Source organism: Xiphophorus maculatus, chromosome 17 (assembly GCF_002775205.1).
Source record: "Xiphophorus maculatus strain JP 163 A chromosome 17, X_maculatus-5.0-male, whole genome shotgun sequence".
Lineage (NCBI taxonomy): Eukaryota > Metazoa > Chordata > Actinopteri > Cyprinodontiformes > Poeciliidae > Xiphophorus > Xiphophorus maculatus.
In genome coordinates, this window is record NC_036459.1 from 11,704,772 (window position 1) to 11,728,800 (window position 24,029).

At 40.2% G+C, this 24,029-nt stretch overlaps 1 protein-coding gene across 1 annotated transcript; it reads right to left on the reverse strand.

Annotated features, from left to right (window-relative positions):
- Positions 1–258: 258 nt before the first annotated feature.
- On the reverse strand, positions 259–22,717 carry LOC102238197 (leucine-rich repeat-containing protein 17-like). The gene is made up of 5 exons (XM_005799103.2): positions 22,458–22,717; positions 13,499–13,843; positions 12,131–12,599; positions 4,751–4,906; positions 259–1,022 (listed from the first exon to the last, which is right to left on the reverse strand). The coding sequence occupies exons 2-5, from the start codon at positions 13,769–13,771 to the stop codon at positions 589–591; spliced, it is 1,332 nt and encodes a 443-aa protein (XP_005799160.1). The 5' UTR covers positions 13,772–13,843; positions 22,458–22,717; the 3' UTR covers positions 259–588.
- Between the last annotated feature and the right edge of the window lie 1,312 nt (positions 22,718–24,029).

Consider the following 24,029-nt stretch of genomic DNA (forward strand, 5'->3'; position numbering starts at 1 on the left):
TTCCTGTCATTTCTCATGGTCGTGCTTTACGCCCAAATTAAATATGTCTACCCATAAAGTTTGCTATTAATCACCCCCGTTCCTTAGGACAACAAATAATCAGAAAAAATAGATCCAAATTTATTTCCAGAAAACAGGCAGAAAATGACAGACATTAATGTGGGAAAATAAACAAATGGTAAAATAAACAAAAAAAAAAAAAAGTACATATCCCGAGCCCAAAGTTACTGTAAAAGAAAAAAAGAGAGTACCTTCTGATTACTAGGGTTTTGCAACCTAAACAGACTGGATTTGGAATAAGATAAATAGACATGTAGGTCTCTTTATCAATGCCTTGAGAAATGTAGTAACTTGACAATGAAACAGATGAACGTTAAAAATAAAATGTTAATCATCCTGCATAAGTTTTCCATTACTTAAAAAAGATGTTGCTTATGAAAGACTTTACCCCAATGTTGTACTTCACATTACGTTTTCCTCAAACATGTAATCACCAAATCCCACCTTATTAATCTATGTTGACTTCTGACCTGCATGTCAATCGTCACGTTAAAATTTCTCTCAAAGTTTAACCACACCGGCTCGAATTTAGCTCAGCCTGATAATCTCAAAACCATTCTCCTTCTTCTCTTTTATGGGCTGGGGTAGAAGCTGCCCTTGTCCCTCGCCCATATCCCCAATCGCCTCATTCTCTGACCCTCCTTGTCCTCCCTGCCCAGTGTCGTTCCCCTCCGTCGGTATATCCACAGGACATTCCCCGTTGTAGGTTTTGACGTAGTCTTCCACTCGCCAGTCCCTGAACTCCAGCGGCTCCGAGCAGACCAGGCCCGTGTACGAGACGCTCGGGTGGTGCTTGAGCCAGTAGACCAAGTAGTGGATGTTGTAGTCGCAGACCCACGGGTTGTTGTCCAGCGTTAGCCTCCGTAGGAAGTACAGGTCCTCCAGCACGCCGTACTGGAAATAATGAAGGCTGTTGTTGGACAGGTCGAGATCGCGGAGGTACAGCAGGCCTGCAAAAGCAGCTGGGATGGGAAATATGCAGTAAAAGTTAGTCTAATTCACAAAGGACCAAAAATAGTTTCATTTAGACCTAATTATCCACACTCAAACGCAACCATCAAATGTATGTTTAACTCCTACAACATCTTGTATTAAAATGTCTCCCCAATAATTGCAGATTTAAAAACATAAATTTGCTATCGGCTGCCCTTGAACATTGAACATTTATGCAGAGATGATCTGTTGGACGAAGTTTGCTTTTAGTAAAAGTTGAGTCTCGGTTTATTTGCGTCACAAGCTACCTTTCGAGATAGTTTTGACAATGTGATAGCCTCTGGACGTTTTCCGCGGGAGGTTATTCAGATAAGTCTCACTCGTGTGGCTTTGAGGCAGACTCAGGACTATTTGAGAGATCATTACTATCTCATGACTGACTTTGGAATTTTTCTGAGAAACCCCAGAGAGGCTAAGCAAGATGGACTGGCATACAAAGGGCCATTTTTGCTCAGTGTTAAGCAACACAGACACCAATTTGGAGCCTTCTGTTCGTCGTCTCTGTTCGTTTTGTGGGTCATTAGAGACCTTGCGGCTGGGTTCTCCAAAGGAATAAAAAAATGAGCAACATAAGTGTGGCACATGTACGATCGGCAAAAGAACGAAGATGCAGATGGTGACTGAAATGGAAGAACTTCTACTTCCAAATGCTATGATGTACAGTAACTTCATGATTTATTGACTGCACAGACTATACCTCCACCTGCAGTGCCTCTTTTTATCTCTGTGAATGTTATCGCAGCTAACTCCCCTGTCGCCAAGTTTGCTGTTGTCTGAAACTGACCTCTGATTTCAGCAGCTATATGCTCTTTGCTGAATATATAGCAATCCCAACTTAATAAACTTATTGAAAACCTGAGGAAACATATGCCAGGTGCAAAAGGGTGCATAAATGTTCCCTTAACATGTCCACTTGAGCTGCTGATTCATTTTAGGATGAACAGTGCATATAATGGCAGGAGCTTTCTCACCAACATCAAAAATAACATTTTTTAGAACTACAAACCAGTCAGCACATGAAAAAGACCAGCTTACATGAATAGAATAACTTCAAATAGGGATAATGAATGGCTCTGAGAGCTTCCAGTCTTGTCACTGGTCTGGTTTTCTCAGAGTGCACCTATGAAAACATGTGCAAGTGTTTAGAGTGGGAGTAAAGGGACGGCAGAGACTGCTTCTCGCTGTCCAGCAGCCTCCGGCCCTGCTTTAATCTTTACAAAGCGGAAGAGAGAAAGAGGAGGAGGTGGGAAAAAGACTGGAATGAGAAGAGCAAGCGTGGTAGAAAGCCGGGGCAAAAATAAAAACATTGCGGAAATTGCGAGAGACGTAAACGGCAAACACTTTCATTTGTGCTAAGGTCTGAGAAACTTTGGGTTCGTTCAGCTGTGTTTACAGCAAGGATAAACAGAAGCGTAGCAGAGAGAGAAGGAAGGATGAGGGGTGTCCTCCACTTCCGGGTCTTATCTCCTGACTCATGGGACCGGTGCTCCCAAGTCAGCTACTGTTCCTTTGGTTGTTGAGATCACCATAACCAAACCAACTCCTGTTGCTTCCCCAGAGGGTGAAATTAACTGCTATTGTTATCACTTAGCTATTTTTCAGTCATTAGCAGTCACATTTCCCAAAATGTCAAACTGGAATCTGGCTGTGACAGATCTCCCTTTGTTAAGCTGTAGTCATCACTGGGAGCCCCTAACTGCCATGTTTCATCTAGAGAAAAACAAAATGCTAAACTTTACAAGTCAAGGGCAAAATTGGTGTTTTTTTTTTCTTCAAACCAAAACGTTCCGGCACAATTCCACCCCCACCAAAAATAACTGGACGGATATCAGCGCGTTCACTTGTAACAGTCCATAAAACTTTGTGGATTTGCTTTCATCTCCTCCCTCCCCCACCCGCCATGGCTCCCTGGTCATCCTCCACTTGAAAAGGATAAATAAACAACCTCTTAAAAATTCACTCCAAATGTGAACATGATTAGAAGGTTTTTTTTTTTTTTCGGGGGAGGATTGCGACCATATGTCTCGGAGTCTTACAAGCTCTCAGAATTAAATGGAACTTCTTCCACTGGTTTACAAGTGGCTTTGGACACACTGGGGCGAGCCGCGATAGATAGCTTGCACGTGTCGATGGCTAACGAGAAAAGCTACAAGCGTTTGTGACAGGATTTGCCTGCTGGGCAGAACTTGAAGCCAGAAATCGTTAGCCTGGTGAGAGTAATGGATAAGCATACTTTTTTAGGAATCTCTCTGCTGCTGTATTCAGAGAAGACAATCGGAGAGAGAGAAAAAGAACTTCTTAAGGTTACTAAATGCTCACTTTGTTTTCTGTCTGATGCTCTGACGGTATTAATTGTCAATTATTTTATCTAAATAAGGCATTAATGCATAAGAACTGCAGTAAAAATAATAGCACATCTATGTCTTCTAGATTCCTTGTCACCTCAATACATTTATTTTTTATTTTAATGCATTTTGCACTATGTATAGATCTTTTGAGGCTCCCTTGTTCCAAATAAAATTGATTTAGATGCAGATCCCCAAAATCGTTCTAGTTTTACCTGTTTCTAAAGTTTTTGACAGAAAAAAGTTTTGCTTACAGTTTGGCTGACTGTCAAAACTACGTTTGAAAATGTGTGAAGAGACTTATTCCTTCTTTTACGGTCTCAGGAGTTGAGTCAATTGGGTGGTATGTTGTTGTTTTTCTTATTACATAAATAGCACAAGACTATTTGTATTTAAAATGGGAACAACTTTCAAAAGTCACACACCTTTGGCACACTCAGAGGTTTATGTCTGATTTCTTTTTATTAATTTCAATGTAAAATCCATCGGAACTAGTTTGAGATTACAATTCACCCGCTTGGTTGTGTTGTTGAATAGCCTGAGAAAGACATGCAATGGTATGAAGAGCAGAGACGCCCATATTTCTACAAAAGTGAAGACTAGTCTGTCAGGATTTCATGCTGTTGAGTCGTTTTGGAGGTCGATTTATTGATTCTAGATTTATTATTATTCTGCGCTCCTTAGTTTTTTTCTTTCATTAGATGTTTACTTTAGTCACTGTTTTCTTGGTGATTCTAGTCTATTTCTTGTGTCTAGCTATGCAAAGCTACTCTAGTTTTATTATGCTTTGTCTAATCATCCTTTAGTTTTTGATTCATTTCCTAGTCCCCCCTGTGCCATTTTCTCTCTCTCTCTCTCTCTCTCTTCCTCTCCCTACTGTTCTCTCCTGACACACCTGTCACCTGTTTCTAATCTCCTCCTTGTTCCTGATCAAGCGCCTCAGCATATGTAGCTGTCGTTTTCAGTCACTTTACTTCCCCATTTTACTCTGCTGGCTGTTTCCTGGGCTCCGGCTCCCCGTGTTCCCTCTTTTGTGAGTTTTTGTTAACCTTTTTTTTTTATTAAACATTCATCATCAACTTGCCATTTCTGCCTCTCTGCATTTATGTCCAATTCCACCACCAGTCATGACACAGATTTTCAAATAAGACTTAGGATGTTGTTTTTGGACCGTCCAATGTTGTAGAGTTGTTTCTTTTGATGGGTTTTTCTGATTGACCTCTCTTGATTAATCTTAATTAATCACTATACCAGACGAAGAGACTTTAAAACATGCAGCACAATGAATTCCTAGAATATGTACATCTGTCTGTCATTCAACTCTTCTGTGGAGCTCATAATTGATGTGTTACCTGTGTCTATGTGTTGCAGGTTGTTGCTGCTGAGGTTGAGCAGCTTGAGTTCTTTAGACAGCAGGAATTGTTTGGGCCTGAGATGTTTGATGATGTTATTGGACATGTCCATCCCCACTATTTCCAACGGCAGCTCCGGTGGAATTTGATCCAGGTCTGTGGAGGGGAAACGAAAAGAGAACTGTTGAAGGAGAAAAGGCACGGACGAGGGTGTAAAAAGGCCAAACCAGACTTTGCATTTGTCGCGAGATGCAAAGATGCATTTGCATTGGGCTTTTAAAATCAAAACCACGTCTCCCCTTTGATAGATTTACAGCTCTGAGGCAGATGCGCAAAACACAGGAGGTTGCAACAAAGCCTGAGCAGAGAGTTGGAAACTCAATGAGTCTGGATCTTATATGTTTTCAAGATGTTTTGTCGGTTGTGTGTGACCTTTTTATGTGTTCAAGATGGAGCGTGTACAACATTGCTTGACTTGTTTTTTTCCCCCCAATTGTTCCAGCTTCATACACACCGATTTGTCTTTGATAACATTGTGATGCCATATTTTCATTTTGCAAACGCTTCCTCCTCCTTGCACTTTCAAGATGTACATTTAACAAGGTAATCACAAAGCTGTGAATGAAAAGGTGTACATGTAACATGCTCTGACAGTAAATGTCATGTAAAGCTAACTGCATATGTGCTTAACATATGCTGAAAAACCTCGTGCCAAAAAATGACATTTTAACGGTTTATGAATTGGTTTTGTGGCTCCTACAGACTTGATTCACCTGTCAGAAGGAAAAGTAACTTGGAGAACGTTAAAACTGGAGGTAACATATGATGTGTTTAAAACAATGTAGGAGGCCTGATTAACTTGTTTCATCGTTTATCTCTGAAACAAAATGGTTGCAGATGAGAAAAACACACGGAGCATTTCAGAAACATTAAGAGAACTGCTGTACATCTTACCTCAAATCAACCACCAGCTAGAAAGTGTTTCTTTTAGAATTGTATAGGATGGAAAATACATAAATCTCTAAAATGTGCAATGTGTGTCATTTGAATTCAACCTGAAGCAATAGTCTTTGTAGAAACTGATTATATTGCAACCAATACTGCAGCTTATTTAGATCTGGACTTTGACTGGGACACCATATTATAGGATTATCAACTCTGGCTAAAATCCTATGTTTAGTTGTTGCCTCCAACAGGTTTTTTGTGACCCTGAGCCGTGATTAGCTTACCAAACGAAGCATCCCACAGCATGATTCTGTCACCACCGTTCTGTATGGAGACCATTGAATTATTTTGTTTACACTTTTTAACAAGACACTCCTTGGAGTCATTCTATCCAAATAAAACACTCTGACATATATGCTTGCAATGCTGCAAAATGTAAACAGAGTCTAGGAGCATAAATCATCGTGCAAAAGTCTTATACGTGTTGCTATGGTTATATTTTGATCTAGATTAGAAATGTTCAAGTCTATTATTTGTGTGGGTTTCCTCTAAGTATTAACTTACACAGACTTTATACTTTGCAAAGAAAAAAAGAATGCTTATGGGGGCTTTTATGGAGCAGATGTTGCAGTCTTTATCTATCCGCTTTATTACAACAGATGTTGCAGCCAGTTATCTTAAAGCACCGTTACAATAAATCACTTCTAGTTTGAGAGGGAACAATCACACACACAAGCAAGACACCCATATATTGAGGATGAGGAGCCCTGTAGTGAGGAAATGTACTTATTATTTTCCTCTGATGATGTTAAACGGGCAGCAGGCGGACACATGGCGGAGGATGGGAACAGACTTCGAAGGCTCTGTGGTTTCATGTTGCAAGTTATCGGTCCAACTCGGAGAGAATACTTCCCCCGAGGTCCGAAGAGAATCCCAGCCTGCCTTTAGGTGTCCATGTGTCTCCAGCATTGTGTTAAAAAAAAAAAAGCTGGCATTCGGTTCCAAACTTGCATTCCCAGGCTCTTTTTTTAACCTTGACCCACCAACATTTGTTTTCTGTCTAACTGTGATACATCTGTGGTCCCATGTGTTTTGGAGCAACCTTCAGTATGTTGAATTAAGAAAGAACACAAGTTTTGAATACTAGTTTATTTAAAAGAATGAGCCAAAAAACTACTACCGTGCTTCAACTCTTAACTCGTAAGACGTGCACTAACTTATCTTGCCATCCCTTAATGCACCAAATGTTTCGGCTTTACAGAGCTAAGCGCAACACTTTCTACCTCTGTTGAAAGTGTCAAATGCAGCTGAATGAACCAATGACCAAATAACAGAGGAAAAGAGATAACATGTCAGGAAAAGTAATTGTCACTCATTCATAACCGGGCCCGGACTGTGCTGCTGCTAAATCTGTTAAAGTCATTAATCTGCAGAACATCTGTTCCACTTTTTGCACCAAAGAGAAAAAGGATCCCCGGATAAAAACCCGCTGATCTTTCGCGAAAATGTCTCAGTCTGTTAAAGCGTAGCTGTTCATGTTCATAATTTGGTGTAAGAACACATTTTTGGTTTAAACTAATATAGAGCCAAGATTCTGACTGTCCTCACTGTCTCTGTTTCAGAAAAGCACCTCTACAGAATCACAGTGTTTCACAGTTGTGTTTTTTAATGTGTGGTGTTTTCTGCCACACAGAATCTTACATTGTGTGTATACCAAAACTGACTTCTTATAGCTTTCTTTTGTCACAATGCTGGGGTGTTTGGGTTTGGTTTTGATTAGTGTCTGTATTTATGTTTATGGTTAAGTTATGCTCTTTAAATTTTTTCACATTTTTTTTCAGTTTTTTGCATTAGTGCAAACAAGCTTTTGCATCTTCTGTCTATCATGTTTCTCTAATTGATGCCCTGGTTCTTTATCCAGTTCCACTCCGCCCTTTGATTCCGTTGTTTGAGAAATTTCTTTATCGATCTTATACAGGAAAACAGAAATGAAATCTATTGTGAAAGAAGAAATGAGAGAAAGTGATATTTTATCAAGACTTTGACTTGGTCATTCATATTTCGATTCCAATCTGAAAAGAAGAGGAAAATGTTCTACAGGAATTTGTGAATGTGGCCAATCACAAGGTACAGTTGAGCATGTACTTATGGATTGTATAAAATGTTATGGAGAAAGAAATATTCAAAATGTATTTAATGAGCAGAAAGTACAATTGAAATTAGTTGAGTTACCGTACTTAAATTCAAATAACATTTTAAGGAGGGCATTTTATTTTTCAGTTTCTTGTAAGATCAGAACTTTTCTCAAGAACATAGGGTAAGGTTTCAATTCTGGTTCTCACTTCAAATCAGTAGGTGGCGGTAATGCACACTGCTTGGCAACCACCACTAAAATCAGGGAAGAAGAAGAAGGTATTGTTTCTTTTTTTAAGGGATCCTTCTCTTACTCTTACCATGTAAGTCCATTTTCAATGTTCTACCATCACTGTAAGTTTTTTTTTGTACTAAAATTCTCAATTTCAGTCAACATTTTGCTCTGACTTTGGGTCATTTCTTACTATCAACATGGCAGCTTCCAACAATGCATTTTTGTCTTGGCGTTCATGACTCTACTTGTTCACTAATTGTCTTTAAAAAATAAATAAATTAAAAAAAAAACTTCGCAGTTTTTCACAGGACATCTGGACTTAAGCTGATATAAAACTACATACAAGTTGAAGCCATTTCTAAATTAGTTGATGTCTGTGAGATATTAGTCACACCGGAGCAAAGATGGCAGCATCTTGTAAAAAAAAAAAAAAAAAAAAAATCAAATTGAACCATTTTTACTTCACAGTATGCATTTACTTCATGTCTGTGTGTTGCAAACTAAAATTGGCCTGGGCGTTATTGTAATGTGACCAAATGTGCACTGACACAAGGTACTGAATGAAACGGTACTTGCGTGATTTAATGGCCGTGGAAACTTATTTCCCCGACATTTATGACTCAACGAAATGAGCCGACCCCTTTAAAGAATTGCAAGGATATATGGAGTAGAGTGAAACTCTCTTGCTTAAGTCCTAATCTTGCTTTCCTGTAGTTATACAGGAAAGCAATTTTGTTGAGTGATTTTATTATCACAAAACTTCAGACCCACAAAGGAAGCAGCGGGTGTTTTAACAGCTGTCCAGCTGAAGACGGAAGATGTTATTTTCACAGCACTGACTTGAACCTTGAGGGATTGTTTCTTTATCGGACAGGGTGGTTGTGTAGTTTGGATACAGAAATCCCAGTGTTTCATTTTAGGTAACATTTAAACTAATTTGCAAAATGAGGCATAATTAGACAGGGCCATTTTAAAGACGTTTCCTGCATGATTTCTGGTATGAATAGAACATTTATCAACAGTCGTTAGATTTTAACTGTGAATGACTTTTTGAACCGTGAGTATGTGAGTACACATAGTTGGCTTGGAGTGCAATGCAACTGAATTTTTTTTAGGTAAATACATGTTTGACCTAAACAAGGAAATAAATGACAGTTTTAAAAGAACTTTATCTTACTCAAGCTTTTGTTGGACATGTCTGCATCGAATCAAAAGTATTGTATGCATCCTACAGCATATGTTTTTGAGCAACTTTGTCTTAAATAACCCCCTTCATTTACTTTAACCACAGGTTTAGTCTGCAGTGAGAAGCATGTGAAATCAACTGCGGCTTATATTAAAGGGACAGCCTCCAAACCAGGAGCACAGAGGAAAAACAGGAAGAAAGATATAAATCGTACTGGAAGATGGATTTAAAATAGACCCGTTGACTTTCCTCGGGGTTTCTATTTTTAATATGCAAATTCATTTGAATTAACTCTGACCAGTTCCCAGCGTCGAGCTATAAAAGCAAAACTTTCCGGATGCAAACTGTCAGATTTTTTATGAAATGTCAGAAAAGATTGCTTCTCAGCATACTGTGAGAATCTTATCCCTGTTTATGCCTTTTAATAAGTACCAAAGTTATTTTTAGTTCCATTCGAACTGGACATATGGTTATGTTTCTGCCTGACGCATCGATTAGTGAAATCAGATTGAGATGTTTCCGCTCAGTTTACGTAAGATCGTGTCATCTTTTAAATTTGTGACATGAGGTTTTAGTCAATACTTTATAATTAGGTGGAACTAAATGAAAGATAACTTGCCCCCCATATAAGGCGAAATTTTTCAATTATGTCATGGCATGCTAAGGTCTTCTGTGAGAGTTTAGTTTGGAGAACAGTAACAAGCAAACGAGGAGACACGTTTAAATGTTAAACCCATAATTTTGGTTGATCTGAGCTGCGTTAGTCACAGACGACCATGAAGAGAAAAATTGTAGAGCAAATTACTATGTAAATCCTTCTAGAATAACGGAATCATCATTGTCATGCATAGCAGATATAGTTAGGTTCAGTAAAAATTTGGACACATTTCTGTTTGAGTATTACGCTACCGGTTCGAAGCGGAATTATTACCGGGTATAAATAAAACTGAACCAGGCGAGGAGATTGATGGCATAATGACGCCGCGAGGGAAACAGAGGATCCTTGCAAGAGTTGAGATAAAGAACTGATTCAGAAGTCTCTCTGTAGAGAAAAAAATAATTAGGAAAGTATGTGAAACGCAACACAGATGGCGCTTTGTGTGGTTTCGGCCTGTGAAGATTTGCTCTCCGTGAAATTGTATGAACTCTCCGTTTGTGGATGAATAAAGAATCGTAGATGGGGGGCCAGACAATTGTCTGTTCAAATTAATGATCGATGGAAATAAAAGGGAACTGAAACTGTGCTTGTTCAGAAGTGATCTCAGCTTCGTTAGTGAGGATTAATTGGTCTCCCACAGTTTTGAATGTGAGACTCTTTGCGGCATTTGTACATCTTTTCCAAACGCAAACAACATGTTAATAGAAAATTAAATGCTTCATAAAACAAAGCCTTTTTTTCTGCTTTAGTCTAACTAAAACGAATATTTGGGGAAACAATGTAATGAGAGCTTCTACAATTAAAGCCACTGTTCAACTCCCCTCTCGACTTGTCTCGACTTAAATCAACTCGGTATTTAAATCCAACTTCTTTATTTAGAAGCTACTTGGTTGCAGTTCAAAGCGAGATGAAATGAGCTTAAAATGCAAGGTCAACAGGCTGCTTGTCACCGATTGTTACAGAAATCTAACCAATCCTATTTAGAAACTTGCAATAGCACAGGAATGAAAATGGCAACATTTATATAGACACAGTGGTGCATCGGCAAAGTGCAGACATTTGAAAATGAGCAGGGAGTTAATTTAACGTTTCTCTTCGAGCCACATTGTATGTCATCTCAGCCATCTTGAGTTTGCACTCAATTGTAATGGAAAGCGACTCAAACAAAGTTGGATCCAGTCGAGCTGAGCTGGTACTAATTTCAGTGCCAACTTGTGGATGCTTCCCTTGTTCATCACACTTGAATCCAATGAATGGCTTGTCAACAGGCCTCTAAAAACCTGGATGCCTGAGGATTGGCGACTTCAGTCATCTGAATTACTGTTTGAGAAGTGATGCACCTAGAAGTGCGAGGTGTAGCTTTCCACAACTGGACTTGTTCACGCACTCACAACATGTTCTTTAACACCCAGGTTTGGTTTATGCACAATTTACAAGTGCATCAAGCACCAAAGTGGTCAGATCGTAGCTTAGCTAATCAGAAAGCAGCTGCTCCAAATGTTCTGTGTTCTTAAACTTCATCCGTGCAGACATGGTGCTGCATGGGATGAAAACATTTTTAATTTATGGTCATTGCCACACTATTTGTGCTGTATTTAAATCTGTGGGAAATAAGTGCAGCAATTATGTAGTTTACAAGTTTTTGGGTAGAAACCCAGCAAAATGCTGCTTGTTAGAAACTGCTGTGGAAAGCGCATTTCCACGGGAAAAAAAGCCCGGTTGACGCAACATTTTAAACGGCACAGCTTCCCCGAGTTGAATGCAGTTGTGCCTATCCGCCGTCTGCTGTCGTGAGCTGTGGAGATTTTGAATGAACAGAGGATAAATCGCCCCAAAGAAATCTCCTTCCCTTCCAGTGTGGCTAGCACCCCCGTGGAGCAAACGTAATAAAAGAAAATACATCTCTGGTGTCTGACTAGCCATAACAGAAGACTGCAAACTTAACTTATGTGCTCAATTTCACTGGATGAGCAAACATGACTATTAATGTGCTTCTTTTTTGTTTCGTACTGCTGAGCTAGCCTTTTCTTTTATGTTTTGGTTGCACACAAAAAGTACCAAGTTTCATTCAGTGAGTTCAGTTTTGTTGGCTGGGATCTGTGCATGAACATCATATTTTGTCTATTGCTCCAGTGTGTGTGTGTTCTTTTTTTTATTTATTAATTTTTTTATCATGTGTTCCCACAGCAACGTAGACAAATGGACACCCAGAATTTCGCTCACCTTTGTGTGTGCAGTCCAGCAGGAGCCTGGGATATTTGAGATGACAAATGGACACGGCGTCTGTCCTAACTATGGGACGCCCTGGCTGGGGTTTCTCCGGCCTGTTGTCCTCAGCACACAGGAAGTCCGCGGTCAGCTTTTTTAGCTTCTGGCCCTTCAGAGAGCGAGGCTCGGCACACCTGGCGTAGTTGCCCAGGTTTCGATTGCTGGGCACCTGCAGGGTCCTGACCAGGCTGTCGAGCGGGCAGCGGCAGCTCCAGGGGTTGTCGAAAATCCGGAGGTAGGTGAGGCGGGGGAGCGGGAGGAGGACCTCCTCCGAGGCTGACCTGATGCGGTTGTGCTGGAGGAGGAGGGTGGTGAGCTGGGAGAGGCCGCTGAACGCGTCGTCTTCGATCACCGAGATGACGTTCTGCTGAAGGTCCAGGCTCTTCAGCTGGGTGAACTGCTCGAACATGTTATCCCGTAAAATCTGAGAGGGGGTGAAACGTCAATAATTGTGTGTAGAGAAATTAAGAAAAGCCACAAACATCTGTGATTTAAAGCAGAATTTAATTTGCATAAACCTTTGAATTCATCTGCGAGCCTAAGGATTTGTTTGCAGAGGCTTGTGCTGGACAAGAGAAGAAGAAAAAATCTTTCTTGTCTAAAAGTTCAACATCCCTGACATTTCAGACTTAACAGTGAACCAGTGATAATGCATCTATAGTCTGGAAACAAATCACACTTTCATTTTAGAGGGTAGACAATGCTACTTGATGCAAAACGTGAAAATACAGACGAAACAGTTTTTAGTCCTTCCATCTCAATTCTACTGTCTATTGTTCAAATACAAGATTGATGCCACACGCCTTTACGCATTACCGATGTGGCAAAGCTTTTATTTTCACCACCTGTGACACACACATTCCGCACAAAAGCCCTTATGGCGAATGTGTTTTTGATTTCGGGGCCCAAATAAATGGTGCGCAGATGGCTGAAAGTATCAACAAGCAACGCAGGTTTTATTTTCAGTTTAAAACAACTAACTCAGGAAAAATGTCCTGCGTTTTGCCGCGCAGAGTTAAAGCGAGTGCTCTCGGAAATTCCTCATTTAGTTTTAAGATCCCAATATAACTAAAAAGAACGCCTGCTGAATCGGTGCGGTGCTGGCCTTGCAGCTACATCCTGTCCGTTTCGAGCTCTTCTCTTTATTCTGAGCTCCATTATGCTTGAACAGCATTAAAAGTTATGGCTTGCCGTTCGATTGAAGGGTGTGCAGTTTTGGGACATTTTTAAAATTTGTCGTTAAATGTGTGAAATTTGTGAAATCCTGCTTTTCTAAATATGTTTTTTTCTCTCCATTTGAAGTTGAAATCTGCCTCCACACACCTGAATCTTATTTCTGGCCAGCAGAAGATGTTGGATGTCTTTGGGCCAGTCCTGCCTCACAATGGTCAGCTGCCTATCCTGGCAGTCCAGGTACTTCTCCCCGGCCTCCATGTACTCCTTGCATTCCTGAGTTTGACGCCTCATGACGCCGGCCCTTCCTCTGCCTCGCACACGACCCCCGGCGCCCCTCTCTGTGGCCTTTGACCCGGGGACTCTCCGAGGTTCAGCTGACCCAAGGAGCAGCAAGAGGAGAACTACGGTAAGGAGATGCATGGCGGGGGAGGTGAGGAGGGTTCTCTTGTTGCTGGGTTGAAATGTTGGAGGGACACAGGAGGCCGGTCAGAGCTGTACATACAGAAACAGACAAAATAGAGAACAGGAGAATGTTAGTGAAAAGGTCAAATACCGTTGCACTTGTGGCTATTGAATCAAAAGAGCATACAGTGCAAAACACTTAAAAATGAAAAGAAAATAAATAAATTCTTGTTGAAACGTCTTTACAAAACAAGAATGTTTCTCTAGCTTTTCAGAAGCTAGAGAAATTTCGAGTTTTTAATTAGAAACAATAAAATGTCATAAACAAAGAGACCCAGCTTTACAAGAACAAGTGTTTGTTTTGCTACTTAGATATTTATATTTGTCATTAATTTATGTTTGATCTTTACTCCTTTGGGTTTTGATTTTCATTTGCGTTTGTGTTCTTTATTATTGCTTGTAAGGTATTGCCATATTTGATTCATTATTACTTAATACTTGTTGCCATATAGGCTCATTCCTTTATGTTTAGTTTCTTAGGTTATGCTTATGTTCTGTGTTTTGTATTTATTTCTCTTGCATTGATTTTCAGTCTTTTCCCCTTTTTGATTCTATGCCTTTTGGGCCCCTGTTCAGTTTCGTCTATGTTTTTCTGTCTATTTTTCATATTCCCTCAGTCAACCTGTTTGCCTTCTGTCGCAGCTGCACCCGGTTTGTCATCAATCACCTGCCTCTTGTCAGCAATCACACTCCTCAATATTTTAGCCTCTCTGTTTCTTTCATTCCCCGCTGGATTCTGGTGACATGCGTGACAGGGTTCAGCTCTGTAGCACTCATTATTTTACAATTCCTTTTTTAAAGTTCTACATTTTTGCCACAATCTGACTTGAATTTGCGCTTTTGTCCTCTTCCGCCCTGAATATGAATCCTAGATGTTCTTTCGTAGATTAAAAGAGATTTTGTGAGTCTGTGTTAAAACCATTTATACCCGTTCTGCACGAACAACATCCCTGTGAAAGATGTGCAAAAACCTGCAACCACATTCATCTTTTAGTACAGCTGCATAACAGTTTAATGAAAACGTCAAAAGCAGTTTCCCTTTATGCACACTCGCTGCATAACAGTTCACTTTTGAAGTAAAAGGATATCGACTCTTATAAAGTTTGCTTCTGAACATTTAGACAAATGATCTACCCTGAAATATATATTTGCACACCCTAATAGTGAAGGGGATTTTTGAGGCAACTGTTAGAATAAAAAAAATGGTTTTACATACATATTATGCTGTTGAATTTCTTGCCAAAATAAGATAGATAGATAGATAGATCGATCGATCTTTATTGTCATTGTCACAAGAACAACGAAATTTAAAAAGTGCCATCAGTCAGTGCATATGCTTAAAAACAAAAAATAACTGTCTCACAATTCACACACAATGTAAGAAGTAACAAATAACTGGTAAAAAAAAAAAAAGCCACATTCTCACATACATCATTTATGATGATTAATGGTTGTTGTTGATTGCATTTAGTTTTGTTATTGCTATCGGGTAGAAACTGTCTCTGAGACGGTTGGTTCTTGTTCTGGTTGCTCTGTATCTTCTGCCTGAAGGCAGCAGTGTGAACAGAGAATGTCCGGGGTGAGAAGTGTCCTTTGTGATGTGTTGTGCTTTTCTTAGACAGCGGTCGCTGTGCAGGTCCTCCAGTGAGGGGAGAGGGCAGCCAATGATTTTTTGGGCTGTATTCACAACCCTTTGGAGAGCTTTCCTTTGAGCCGTAGTGCTGCTGTTATACCATACGCAGATACAGTAGGTCAGTATGCTCTCTATGGAGCACTTGTAGAAGGACACCAGCAGCTTCTCCTTGATGTTGTTCCTCCTGAGAATCCTCAGGAAGTACAGTCTTTGCTGGGCCTTTTTTATCAGCTCCAAGGTGTTCATGTTCCATGTGAGGCCCTGCTCAATGTGGACCCCCAGGAAACAGAAGTCAGCTACCCTCTCCACACATTTTCCCCCAATGGTTAGTGGTGTAATGTCCGTTTTATTCCTCCTGTAATCTATTATGAGTTCTTTTGTCTTTGAGTTGTTGAGGAGCAGATTGTTCTCCCTGCACCACTGCAACAGCCGCTCCACCTCACCCCTGTAGGCGGACTCGTCGCCTCCTGAGATGAGCCCCACCACTGTGGTGTCGTCAGCAAACTTGATGATGGTGTTGCTGTGGTGGGCAGAGGTGCAGTCGAATGTGTACAGACAATAGAGCAGGGGGCTCAGCACACAGCCCTGTGGAGAGCCAGTACTAAGGCTGAGGGCAGTGGATGTATGTTTTCCCCCCCTAACTCTCTGCTGTCGGTTGGTCAGTAAGCTCAGAAGTTTGAAAACCTACAACTAAAATGAACTCATAACAGATTATTTACCGCAATTGAAGACTGCTTTGGTCTCCTGCTTTACTACCTCCTCTCGAACCTTTTAAAATCCCCCCCCCCCCCCCCACCACCACCACCACCACTTAGATACAGGCAATAAGATACTTCTAGACACTGTATTTAATGGGCAAAGTTAGCTTGTCATTTCACTTTCAGAAGCAAAAAAAGACAAGACCTCCAAGGCTGTCGAGAAATGCGTCGTCTAGACACAGACACACATGCTTGGATTGACTCAGTCCAACTCCAGCAAACCACAGTCCTCCACACAGTGGAACAAGACTGTCAATGCAGATGGTTTGCTTCCATTGGGAATAACAGACTGGATGTGTAAGTTACACAGAAACAGCTGAGAATGTGTCTGTATGCACTTTCCTTTTCTCTTAGGATTGCCCACCTGTCCAACTATATCAATCACCTCAGTGGTGGCAGACCTCACTGTTCAACTCCTTTTTGTATGAGCGTGACTAATAATGAAGCTGGTGTAAGATGTATTGTACAATTTAAGGCTTTTGCTAGTACAAACTCCAGAGTAGACAAAAGAGTGAAAAGGTCCAGCTGAGACTGCATGTTAAATCTTGGTTGAAGTAGTAGATTCCTAGTCTGTGAACACTGGTCTGGTTGTAGCACTGTAAGGGCAAAGTCTTAATTAATTAGTGGCAGTATAACCTTTTTCTTTGTTTGTGAGAGGTCAATAAGATAAGATTATTTACCAAAGCTTTCAGACTAGAAAAAGACACCGTCTACAAAAATTCTTATTCCATTGCCACCCCTTAAACTTGTAATTGTAGACTTGTTTGCTGATTTACAAGGCACAGGCCTGCATCTTTAGCCAAATGAGAAGCTGTGGTGCTATGAACGTGCCAGAATCCACTGGTTGCCTGTACAGCCAAAGAGCTGAAGTCCTTATCTGCCTGGTTTCTATTGTAAAGAGAAACCTATGTTGGAAGATTCTTTAAAAAAAAAAATCAGAAATGTTTTATGAAGTGTTGACATATGGAATCAGAAAAATTGTGTTCTGAATCTAGTTTACATGGTACTCGCCAACATGCTACTTCCAGTCCACGTCATTTGTTTCAGAAGTTTTATAATTGTGAATTTGTCGGTACATTAAAATTATATAAAGTGTCACTTTCTGCAGTTAACCTCACAAGCACAGAATGCAAGTGGTCATAGTGTTGTACCCAACATTATCTCTATTCTGTACAAAGATCTAAAACCTAGAAATGGTATATGGATGCTGCATTTGCATGTGTGTTCTACGATTGCTGGTGCAAAATCTTTGCTTTGTGGCTAATAAGTGTTTGTTAATGATTTAAGTTATTGGTTACATGAGTAGCAAATCAGCCCATAGCATACCACATCCTCAACCATGCTTAAATGATAAATTTGGCACTTTTCTTAAGAAATACATTTACTAGAGTATCCGGTAGATATAGAACCCTATACAGTGACGTTGGGAAATTGTTCAACCTTTCATCTTGGTGTGCAAAAGTAGCCACGTCAGGTAATTTGGTTTTTCTATTTTCCATTCCGGCCTTCTTTTGTCATTCAACCAAGGTCGGGTACTGCTGGTAACACATCCACGAGAACAACCTAGACACGCCTCTCTGCAGTGATGCTCTTTAGCTCCTTGTCTTTGTTTCCAGACCAGAAGGAATTCAAAGTCCTGCCAATGAGTTGTGGGTCTGCCCCGGGGTGTGTTCCCATTGGAATGAGCTGGGAAAACCTCAGGAGGAAGGAATCAAGGACACGTCCTATTCAGATAGACCACTAACTCTAAACCCTTGCTGCCCTCTTTAGCGTGACAAACCAGAGTAGCTCCGTCAGCATTCATCGCTAATTGTCTCTTCTTAAGGCACGAAGAAATTCTTGCAACTACAGATGCGACTTCAAGAGAAAGTCACATCCTGTTTTGTTTACTTTTTTGCCATGCCTTTTTTTTTTTTACACATCTTTAAAATCACTGACCTATAACGGAAGTCCGTCTCTTTTATAAGTGCCATAGCCACAGTCTGTCTGCAGTCTCCACTGCACATAGCTGTGCCCCAACAAACCAACACAGGCCAAACCCATCCATGTGGTTCACCCTAACCTCATGGCTATGCCAGGCCTGAATTGGCCCTCTCAGGCTAGCATTAAATCCCACCCAATGTACCAAGGATCAGTCTATGCTGACCCAAAGCATTCTCAGTTTAAAGAAAACCTCTTATATTGTAAACTCATAGTAGGAATCCCTCACGGATCCGGCCAGGCATTTCCTCTGTAACTATTTTTTGTTGATACTGCCGACTATCCTGAACCAGAATGGCGTTTGGACGTTTGGTCTGGACCTAAAAATGTGGTAGCAACATGTCTCTAAGCTCGGATGACAAAAATAAACCTGTGGGAAGATGGGGAAGTCTTTGTGAAACAGACAAAAAGGCTGGGAAAAAAAACAACTTCCTTTGTGTATTATATTTAATTCTTAACGACAGCTTATGTATGCAAACGCTCATGGAGACAGGCATGTTGCGGGATAAGCGAGCAATGAACAAGAAAAAGAGAAAAATGGAACATAAACACAAAAGATGCTCAGTATGTTTCGTTTTGAACGTCTCAGTGAGCCAGTCATTTTCATCACCAGACCAAAGGATACATAGACAGCTTGCCCTCCACACTTTTCTACATGTAGCATTTTGTTTCAGTCTAACTAAACCACCTTCTTGTACTTGTTTTCTTTCATTTCTATCGTATGTCTGTTTCTTGTTTTGAAGCAATTTTTGCACATTCTTTCTGAAATTCTATAGTTCTTTTAAAAGCCCCATATGCTTGGAATTGGCTTTCAAAGCCACATTTTAATAAAACTGGTATGGTTGCTAGTTAATTACCATTTATAAGGAACATTCCTGAGCAACAAGAACACTGTGAACTTCATCTACAGGCACTAAGCTAGAAAAAAAATGTATGTTTAAAGGTGTATTCTGAATAAAAGTATAGTGAACAAAAATACAACTTTTCAAATCATAGCTCATGCCATTTTTTAGCAGCTCCTTTTCTAGTTTCCTATGTCAGCTGGCTGTGCTGCAGTGCTTTTGCTTGCTTGTAAGTCGGCAGAAACGAGGAGTGTTTAATTTCAGCTGATTTATTTTCTACAGTGACTATAGAAAAACCAACAGATTGCCTTTGATCAGTGTACAGCTCTGGTGACGGATTGTAATCAAAATTTTGTAAGCTTGTGAAATTGTGGCTCCTCAACGTCTGACGTCCAGATCTACACCGTTACTGTCTTCTGCTTTTCATACTACATGATCAAGTCAGGACATACATGATCTCACTACTCTATGAACATACCAAATTACAGACCAAGCATGTCAAAGACACTCTGATTCTGGTTCCAAAATTAAGGGAAGTACCCTGCAAGAACTATAACTTTCCATTTGTCTAAATTTATTCCAGGAGTCTGGAGACTGCACAGTTACTGACCGCATTTGTAGCCCAAAAGCAATATCTACATACGAGTAACCTTGAGAGTTCAGGCATCTAGCAGGAAGAGTTTGGAAACAGAAGGATCACTGTTATATGAGAGAGAGAGCAAGAACAAGAAGGAGAGGCTATAAAAGCAAGAGTCAGGGATTTCTTCTGCATGCAAAAAGAGAGAGAGAGAGAGAACAAATTTTTGCTTCCATCCCAGCATGCTCAATCAATCTCTGTTATTCAGTCAAGATGTTAATTGTAGAAAAGCAAACAGGAAAGCAATGAAAATTTGTAAGAATGAAGCAAAATTACATCCATGTCAGTTCAGCCTCCTTTTTATATTTGTGTGGGGTATCCCTCCTATGTGTGTGCTTTAACTTTAGGATGTCATGAACCAGAACAGTCTCGAATTTCCTTTTATTTTTTGATTTTAAGTGACAGACCAACACTTAAGAGTAGTCAAGACTTGTGAAGTGGAATGATGATAATCTTTAGATTAAGGATCATTCATGTTCAGAGATGTCCGACTTCTAGACTTTGACTTTTGGCATGTTTTTCTCCAAGGTTTTTCCCCCTTATTTATCGCCATCCATCTTCCCATCATCTCTGAATAGGTTTCCTCTTCTCAGCCCGATGCTGCCACCACCATGTTTCACTGAGAGAATGGTGTCTCACCTGATCAGAGCATCTTGTGCACTGCTTGAGGTTAGCTGCACATTTACCTCAAGCGTCTTCTGGACTTTTTCCTCCATCCAACTTTTCCATAAGGAGCAGATTTATGGAGTGCGTGACTAACGTTTGTCCAAACAACAAATTCTCTCTGCAGCCAAGCAGATTTATGCCTCTTGGCTCCCTTCTCTGAATGTTGTTTAGGTAGACACCCAGGTCTTAGCAGGTTTGCAGTTGAGCCATGCGATTTCACGTCTGAGTTTTGTGGTGCTGTTTATTTAATATTCCCTAACAAATCTGAGGCATTAATAGTACAGCTGTGTTTATAATGAGAGGAAATCTTACAAATGTGGGATTTACATGGCTGCAATGGATTTTACATAGGGGTATTGGAGCTTATCAAAACACAAATTTTGCAACAGATTTTCTTTCTTTCTTTTTTTCTTTTTTAATCTTCCTCTTTATATTTATCCAGTACTTTTAAGGATACAGAACATGTTCTGTGTATTAATAGAGCTGGGAAGAGAGAGTGCTCTTACATCTCTGAGAGCCTAATTGAAACCAGAAAGGTTCACCTCTGCAGCAGAGCGAGAGAGAGAGAGAGAGAGAGAGAGAGAGGAAAAAAAAGGTTTAAGAACAGAAAATGACACTTGAATTTTTCACTGAGGTTCAGAGGGGTTGAGCATACAAAAACAAACAGCGGAGGGTGGACTTGTCTGGTGAAAACATGCCAAAGTGTTTGGCTTTGCATCGAAATCAGATTTCCATTTTTCTGGCTCCGGCAGAACTGTAAATCTTAGCTCTTTCACGTCAGCGTGGATCATTAGTAACCAACATGTGCTTATAGGTCCTGTGTCAGTCATTTAAGCACTTTAAAAACATAATTTATCTCCGTTTAGCTCGCTGTCTTTCCATCAGAGATCCAAACCTTCCTTCAAGCTGCCTCAGTAAGACTCGCGGAGATGAAGAAGCCGTGACGTGACTCTAAACAGACACGACGTCTTCCCCCAGCCACACCGCTATGTCGACCGCTTTGGCTCAATGCCAGACATCTGCGTGGTAAACACACGTGAAAAAGTGCTTTCCAACCAATGTAGCTGTGGGCAAGCTGAAACAGCTGAACGCTCTGAGAAAAAGGGGCTTCTGCTCTTTACAATCAGGGTAAAATTGCAAGTTAAGCAAGTTCCCCCTCCAGTTTTACTCGGTACAGAATTCCAGAGTGAAACCACATGGTGCTCCAGTTTCACCCAGCAACAGCTTGGGATTTATCCGAAAACAACAAAGCAGCGTGTAGCTCTCTAGGGTGCTATAATGCATACGACTGTGCAGTAAAACGTGGAGCAGCATTGGTTGGTTTTCCGCTTGGATTATATCCAAAAACGGGAAAACACTTAACCAAAATCTATTATTACTATGAATATTGCTGATATTATTACTATTATTATTATTGTTATTATTATTATGCAAGAGAATGGTGTTAGCTAGCGGCGTATGTGATGAACATGAGCCATCTGGAGTGCACTCTCATCCAGAAATGCTCTCTTACAGTACGAAGGGTTTCCAATTGGAAAAGTTCTAACTCTGACAAATGGGATTCTTGGCTCTGTCTGTCATGGTAGTCGAAATAGGCCACTGTGTAGTTGGGTAACAAAATAAATAGGCAAGTCCTTTTTACAACTCTTCAAGTGAAAAGAAAATCTAGCTCAGAAATTCTGCAAGTAGGAAATCAAATGCAAACTCTTGCAAAATGCTTGGCAAAGTAAATTTTGGCTACTAATGCTTGGGCAAATGCCTCATACGTTTTTTTTTTTTTACCTGAACACACATTTTTAACATTTAAGGATTTAAATTGCCACATAATCTATTTTCAACTCCACTGTAATCAGTCTCAAGCAACCCAAGATGTAATGAAGCAAAAATCTTAAGACAAGAATAAATTGCTGTGACTTTGTATTGGTACTTGGGGCACTGAACACAAACTGTACAGTGCCAGCTTTTTTTCTTCTTTTTTTTCCCCCCTCTTTCAATTTTTTATTTTTTATCAAGCTAGTTGACTCATGACTGAGCAATAATTACAAGATTAGCTGCCGTTTCAGCTGGGTAACCCCTTCAGCACACACTCCAGACGCATTTCTGTGGAGTATTAAAGTTTCAGTCCTACCCGTGCAGGGTGAGAATCTGGCCCGGGTTCGTCTACTAGAACCTGCGGATCTCCGGTTGGTCCAGTGTCCCAGGCTCCTAATCCTGTCATGAGTGCTGCATCCAAGCCAAGAACATCGGCCCGGGCTGCTGGAGCAGCTTGGAGTGAGGGACAAAGACTGGCTCTCTTTTGCTCTCCCTTTCTCCCTCGCTCTCTTCTCCTCTTCCTTTTCACCCACTCAGCTGGATCACACTGTGAGCTGTAGAGCAAAACCGATCCTCATAGGAGCCGCAAGGCTCTGGTTTAACATTACACACACACACACACGCACGCACGCCCGCACACAAACTCCTAACACACGTGTGGGAGGGCTGCAGCCCTTTATTGGTCCCCTCTGTTTAACCGGTGAACTTACTGTAGGACGTGTTGCTAACTGGCCTGACAGACTGAATAAAAGACAAATAAAGACTCAACTTCTGGGTGGCAGAGCAGCAAAAAAAAAAAAAGCCCCTCACACAGACACCCTTCTGCCCACTTGTCTTGCCTGCTTTTTGGTCTTATTAAACAAAGCAAAAAGTGCTGGAAATATAGGGGCCAATTTCATTTCTTGAAAGTTTTGCTTTTACTTTACACCTGTGTTCTACTTTGCTAGTCACGTAAAATCCAATAGAAATACACTTATGATTGCGTTTGTATTGTGATAAAGTATGTCAAATATAGTCTAATTGTTAAAATATGATTAACATAGTTGGTGAAAATATTAATGATTAAAAACAGTGCTTTGTTAGATTGAGAGGTTAAAATATGTAGCTGTTAGATTTTTATTAAACCAAATTTTCTTATTGTCTCCCAAGATGAAATCGTACTATTTTCAATTTATTGTTTTGATGTGGGACTTTGACCAACGTTTATCCAACTTCGAATCTTCTCCAGAGACCACTATTTTTATTTTTTTTTATTTTTAATGCAGTTCATTAATTGCAATGTCTTCTATAAATCCAACAGTTTCTTGGAATGACATTTATTTTTGAAACAAGTCAAGATTTATGCCTTGTAAATAGTATTACATAATCATAAACATATTCCCTTATTTTCTGGTGAAGATGCAACCAAAACCAAATTACTCCACTATACCTTCCCTATTAAATCAAACAGTTTTGAAATAGCTTTATGCTACTTGGTCTTTGCTGGTTAGCATAGAGGTAAAATTAGCATTTAGCTTAAAGTACGCCATGTAGCTGCAAAGGCTCACATTTTGTTTTATATTTGAATTCTAAGTTCAGTAAGAGTTTAGTCTCATGAGATAAATGCTTTGACATTTTTATCGAAAGCTCTTTCTTACTTTAGCTGGTTGCATAACGTCCTTAAATAAGTCTGTTTTGTGCGAGGCAATAAAAGATGGCGGCCAAACTGTGTCAGCCATTCTCAGATGACATGAATGAGCTGTTAAGTTTGGAGCAAACAGTCAAGGAGTATTATAGCAACTACTAAGGAGTATTCTGTTTTATATTAAGGGAGACAGAGAGCCCTGATAATCACCCCGTCTTTTTCCTCTCCTCTGCACCATCACAAAGAGCAACAGCTCCATATTAG